The 6,403-nt window shown below is 39.4% G+C and overlaps 1 protein-coding gene across 1 annotated transcript; it reads left to right on the top strand.

Moving 5' to 3' along the window:
* Positions 1 to 4,797: 4,797 nt before the first annotated feature.
* Positions 4,798 to 6,201, top strand: LOC110697775. The gene is made up of 3 exons (XM_021875156.1): positions 4,798 to 5,181; positions 5,347 to 5,871; positions 5,962 to 6,201. Exons 1-3 carry the CDS (start codon positions 4,798 to 4,800, stop codon positions 6,199 to 6,201), a joined length of 1,149 nt encoding a protein of 382 aa, XP_021730848.1.
* The last annotated feature ends 202 nt before the right edge of the window (positions 6,202 to 6,403 follow it).

Here is a 6,403-nt window from a genome sequence, read left to right as displayed (position 1 = left end):
TTGAATAAGTGAGTCATTTTCCCTTTTGTTTCGTTCTTGTTTTGCTTGAGGACGAGCAAAGGTTTAGCTTGGGGAAATTTGATGAGTGACATGTATGTCACTCTTAGGGTAGTGTTTATGCTTTGTTTTAGCTTGTCTTAAGGTGTTTTGTAGTTGTTTGGTTCAAATAATGTGTTCATACATGTCTCGATGTGTATTGGATGAAATCGCGTACATGCTTAAAAGCTTCCCTTATTGCGTGTTTTTACCGTTCCCTATACCTTATTGCTTCCCTTAGTGCTTGTGCTTAGCTATTTGAAGTCTTGGATTGCAAACAAGATGACAAGTAAGCACAAGAATAGAATAGAAGAAGCAAAGTGAGACGGAGCGCAAAATGTGCGCGAGAGATATAAATTTCATAATCGAGGCAGAGAGCTTTGCGCAAGTTGTGCGCGGGAGCACACTCCCTTGCATGGTCGCACAACTCAGCCAGCAAGCTGCAACCCACAAAGGCACGGGTCGGGTCAGGGTCAGTGCGGGTTATTAGGCGGGTCGGGTCAGGGTTAGTGCGGGTCGGTTGCAGGTTAGGGTCAAAGAGGGTAACATTTTATAGGGTCAATACAGGTTCAGGACAATGCGGGTCGCGGGTCGATAATGGGCAGGCCTACAAAATATCAATTAAAATAAATATTGGACAAAGCCATTATTAAATACAAATTAATACAAATTAATCTATATAACTATTTTTACATTATGTATTTTTTTTATCAACTAAATTCGAAAAACATGTTGGCCCTATATTGACCCTACCCAATAAGGGCCCTGTCCATTAATAGCCCTGTCTACTAATAGCCCTATAATCTTGGCCCTGACCCAATTATCATTGGACTACCCTGTCCAATAACCACCTCTAGAAGCCGCCTAGCGCGGTAGCTGCCTTGCGCGAGCGTATAGTTTTGTGCGAGGGCGCACAACGAGCCCTGTTCAGCGTTTTTGAGCGATTCTATTTATATTTGGGGGCTTGTTTTTGTACGGGACTTATTCATATTATTAGATATTTTTCTCTAGTTCTAGGAGAGCTTCTATCTCTATGTTTAGCTTAGGATTAGAGTAGTTTAGAGAGAGAAAATGAGGATTTCACCATTGTTGAGCTTAGGTCTTGAAGAGGAAGATTGATCATCTTGCTTGTAGACTTTCACCTTTAATCAATGAGAATCTCTTACTGTTTCTCCACTATTTTTATTGCTTTCTTTTTATTATTGTTTTTGTTTTTAGTATTGCTTATTAATCTTGTTGATGTTTGGTTATTTGTTAATTAATCTTGTTATTGGCATTATTAGTGGGTAATTTCTCCATTAAGGGGATGATTGTGGTGTAGTTGGATTGACAAGGTAAAGTCGTATCCCCATAATCAAAAGTAATTCCTAAATCCTCTAACTAATGTAGATAGGGAAGTAGGGTCGAATCCACAGAGAAACGAGTCTTTCTATTCCTAATTAATTAAAGTAATCTAAATTGTAAAGTAACCAATATGTAAATTTGGATATGAAACTAAAATACGAAGATTAAGAATAAGGAGAAAACATTGAATAAAAGGTCTAGGGCATAGGTTCACTGATAAATAATATTCCAGGGTAAAATATAATAATCAATCATCAATGCATACATTAATCAGATCGTAAAGGGCTTTCGCTATGTATTACAATCACTCAATTAATTTACCAGTATTAAACCTCATCTCTCGAATCTCGACTTAACCATTTATAAATTAACCTGCCTATAGAAACTAGACCTAAACATTAATTCTCATATGTCGAATCTCGAATCATTATTGTCAAACTCATGCATAAAAGATCTGCGCAAATCTAGTCACAAAGCATTAAATCAATCAATAGGAAATTAATCTAGCATTGACAATTAACAACAATAAATTATCCCTTCATATTATTTGTGGATCCCCATAAATCCTAGAAATAGAACTACTCACACATAATAAAAACTAAACTAATCAAAGCAATAAAACAAGACAAAAGGGTTCATTAGCAGCGTTGACTTTCTCTCTTCTCTCTCTTCTCCATGGTTCTTCATCTTTGATTGGTTTCTTCATCAATTTTGGATTTCAATGGCTAAGAAGAAGAATCTGACTACTTCTAAACCTCAAATAACGCAACAGAAGAATGCTCATGAAGCTTATGACTCGATTTTGCATAACTTGAGAAATTCAGGTACTTCATTCGTTCCTAGTCCGATTCAAGAGGTGAATGGAATTGGTTACTCCGGCGCCGGCGTTAGTGCACCCAGCATGTGGAGCTATTCCCAGAAGTGATGCTGAGACAATTTCCCTGTTTGCTGAAGCCACGGCTAGGCCAGAATCGAGGCATTCCATTGGAACAGTACCTAGGGTTTCTGGGTTTACTGTTCCATTGGTTGCTGGTGGATCTAAGCAACAATCTGAGCCAATAATTTCTCCTCGCCATTCCTCACCTTCTCTGGAGCAGAATACGCACAAGCACAGTAAGGATCGGGCTGCTTCTTCACCCTCTCTGGAGCTACATTCGCGCAAGCATAATGAGGATCGGGCTGCTCCTTTTGCTGGGAATTTGGCTGTCAATGGAGCTTCTCTATCTTTTGTTGCTCCGAAAGTCCAGGAAGGGAAGCAAATTGCTGTGTTACAGGAAGCCGAGCTTGAGGCAGGTAATCAAAAATGGGCTAATGCTCTAGTTTTCTATGTGGTTGGCTTTAACCCTACTATTGCTGCTGTTCTTCATTTTTTGCTCAACAATGGAGTGATATGCAAAACCCAGATGTTAATTGGAATGATGATGGGTACTTTATCGTTAATCTTTGTTCTAGTGATGATAAAGATACTATACTTTGTTTTGGTCCTCATATGTTCCTTGGAAAACCAGCAAGAGTGAAGCCTTAGTGTCCTAAATTTGACTTTAATGCTGAAATTCTTAGAACTATTCCTCTTTGGGTTAAGTTTCCTAATCTCCCACTTAATTGTTGGGGATCTGACACTCTTAGCCGCATTGGTAGTTTGCTTGGAGTGCCAATTTGTGTTGATGAGTGTACTACTAGACAACTTAAAGTGTCTTTTACTAGGGTCCTAATTGAAATTGATGTTACAAAGCCTATGCCTAATTCTGTCTTGGTTGAGATTCCTTCAAAGGAACTATTGGAGATCAAGGTAGTGTATGAATAGGCCCCATCTTTTTGTTGTAAGTGCAACAAGGTTGGTCATGATTGCTCTATTAAACCTGCTATTGCTAAGTCTAATCAGGTTCCTAAGCAACCAGCTCTGGTTGCTCCTAAGCAAAAGCAGGACTGGGTTCCTAAACCTAGCCAAGCTCCTGCTCCTGCTGTTGATGTCGGTGCTTCTGTTCATGGACAATCTGTCATTACTCCACAAGTTCATACTTCTCAAAATTAAGATGAGGGGTGGAAAATAGTTGGAAGGAAGACACAAAGCCAACAAACTAGAGTTCATCAGCCTGCTTCTACCTCTAATGCTTTTGTTGCTTTATTTGCAAATGAAATGGATGGTGCAGGTGGCTTCACTGTAAATCCAAGCGGGGGTGAGGTTAATCCCCCTTTGGTTTCATGATTTACTCTGTTTGGAATGTCAGGGGCCTGAATGAACCTGGAAAAGTTGCCTCTGTGAAGAGGTTGCTTCATTCCCATTCAGTTGATGTTGTTAGTTTACTTGAAACAAAAATAAAGTTGAAAAATGTTCTCACTTATCAGAGGAAGTTTGGCTCTTCTTGGCTTTGGTTGTGTAATTATGATCACTCTCCCAAAGGGAGGATCTGGCTTGGTTGGAATGCAGATAGGGTAACTGTTAATGTCTTGAAGGTTCATGAACAGTTCATTCATTGTAGTGTCTCTTCTAAGGACCTCTCTACTCAAATTCATCTCACTGTTGTCTATGGGCTTCACTCCATTCATGATAGGCTCCCTTTGTGGGAAGGAATTAGAAGCATCTCTATTCAGCATTCTCCTTGGCTTTGTGTTGGTGACTATAACTCTGTTCTTCATACTTCAGATAGGCTTCATGGTAATGATGTTACTGATTATGAGACTAGAGATTTCTAGAGTGTGGTTGATGATTTGGACCTCACTGAGATCAAAAGCAAAGGAGCCTTTTACTCTTGGTCAAATAAGGCTCACACTGGTCCTAGAACTCTCTCTAGGATTGATAGAGTCTTTGGTAACCAATCTTTGTTAGCCTCTCATGGGCATGTTGAGACTGTCTATCTCCCCCCTTCTTTATCTGATCATAGTCCAGTTCTGTTAGATATTTGTTCTGCCCCTACTGGGAAAGGTAGACCTTTCAGATTTCTAAACTGTATTGCTAATCACCCTGATTTCCTTGATTCAGTTTTGCAGGCTTGGAGTTCTGGTAGTTCAGTTTGGCAGAAACTTAATTATGTGAAGTCTAGTATCAAGTCTCTTAATAGCATCTTCAAACTTAATGGCTAATTTTGAGCTTTCTGGAATTCAAAATTTAATGGCTCTTTGGATTTATATGCTAAAGAATCTGATGCTATTAAGGTTGTCAAACACTGGAATGATATTTAGGAAAGCATCTTCAAACAAAAATCTAGGATCAATTGGGTTAAGCTTGGAGATGGCAATTCTCACTATTTCTTCTCTGTGATGAAGAATAGACAAGCAAGGAATAGAATTGACTCCATCTTTGACTCTAATCAGGTGTTGCTCAAGGATCCAAATGCTATTTCTCATGAAATTATCTCATTTTATAAGTCTATTTTAGGGCCTTAGGCTCCTTGGCTCCCTGCTGTTGACCTTGTCACTATGAGGAGGGGTAAGCAGCTTAGCTTTGCTGCTCAGAGCTACGTCATTAGGCCAATTTCTCATGCTGAAATTGATGCTGCCCTTAAGGGAATTGATAACACTAAAGCTCCTGGTATTGATGGATTTAACTCCTTTTTCTTTAAGAGAGCTTGGCATATTGTGAAAGCTGATATTTATGCTTGTGTTATTGATTTCTTCACTAAAGGGACCTTGCCTAATCAATGGAATTGCACAACTATCACTCTTGTTCCTAAAATCCCTAATGCTTCTCATGTTAAGGATTTTAGACCTATAACTTGTTGTACTGTGGTTTATAAGCTCATTTCTAAAGTCATAACTGCTAGGCTTGCTGCTATCATTGGTGAGGTGATTGATGATGCTCAGGTAGGGTTCATTCTAGGCAAGCACATTGGTGACAATATCCTTCTTGTTACTGAATTGATTAAAGGCTATGATCACAAATTTATCTCTCTTAGATGCATGGTTAAGGTGGATTTGAAGAAAGCCTATGATTCAGTAGAGTAGGGATTCTTGATCACTGTTATGCAGGAGCTTGGTTTCCCTCGGAGATTTGTTAGCTGGATCTGGACTTGTCTTACTTCTATCTCTTATTCTATTCTTATTAATGGTTTTCCTGCTCCTCCCTTTGAAGCTAAGAAAGGATTAAGACAAGGTGACCCTATGTCTCCCTTTCGTTTTGCTATTGGTATGGAATACCTCTCCAGATGCCTTGATGAGCTTAGGTTAACTCCTGATTTTAACTTTCATCCTAGATGTGAAAAGTTAAACCTAACTCACATGATGTTTGCTGATGATCTATTGATGTTTTCTAGAGCTGATAGTGTTTCTGTTAAGCTCCTCTTCCAAGCCTTCTTGAAATTCTCGGGTGCCTCTGGGCTTTCTGCTAATCTTGATAAAAGTGAAGTCTATTTTGGAGGAGTTTCTGTTGATGTTCATAAAGAGCTGAGGGAGATTCTTAGTTTTTCTCAAGGTACTATCCCTTTTAGGTATCTTGGGGTCCCTCTCTCTTCTAAGAAGCTTATTATTGTTCAATGTAGGCCTTTGGTGGAGAAGGTGACTGCTAGAATCCAAGGGTGGATGGTTAAACACTTGCCCTATGATGGGAGGCTTTAATTGGTGAAGAGTGTGTTGTTTGGTATTCAGACATATTGGGCCCAAATTTTTATCTTGCCGAAGAAAATTCTGAAAGAGATCGAGGCTAGGTTCAGATGTTTTCTTTGGACTAGATCCTCTGCCCCTGCTAAGAAATCTTTGGTTGCTTGGAATAATGTCTGTCTACCTAATGTTTGTGGTGGCTGGAACTTGCTTTCTCTTCCTGAGTGGAATAAAGCAGCTGTCACCAAGTTACTCTGGGATATTGCTCACAAGGCTGATAATCTTTAGGTTAAGTGGGTCCATGTCTACTACTTCAAGCATAAACATTGTTGGACCACCCCTACCCCTACTAAATGCTCTTGGTTCTTGAAGAAGATTCTGAGTTGTAGAGATGTTGTGAATGATCAAGGAGGATGGGATGGTTTCATACAGGGCAACAAGTTGAAAATCAAGAAGCTTAATGTTGCTATTAGGCCTCAAGTGCCTAAGA

The sequence above is a fragment of the Chenopodium quinoa genome, unplaced genomic scaffold (assembly GCF_001683475.1).
Source record: "Chenopodium quinoa cultivar QQ74 unplaced genomic scaffold, ASM168347v1, whole genome shotgun sequence".
NCBI lineage: Eukaryota > Viridiplantae > Streptophyta > Magnoliopsida > Caryophyllales > Amaranthaceae > Chenopodium > Chenopodium quinoa.
This window is presented reverse-complemented; position numbering and strand designations above follow the sequence as displayed.

Bases quoted from the DNA above. Each gene is read 5' to 3' on its own strand.
- LOC110697775 (XM_021875156.1), top strand. From the start codon at position 4,798: ATGAGGAGGGGTAAGCAGCTTAGCTTTGCTGCTCAGAGCTACGTCATT. The intron at 5,182-5,346 runs GTAGGGTTCATT...ACTGTTATGCAG, and splicing joins AGGTGATTGATGATGCTCAG to GAGCTTGGTTTCCCTCGGAG. The intron at 5,872-5,961 runs GTGACTGCTAGA...TTTGGTATTCAG, and splicing joins GTAGGCCTTTGGTGGAGAAG to ACATATTGGGCCCAAATTTT.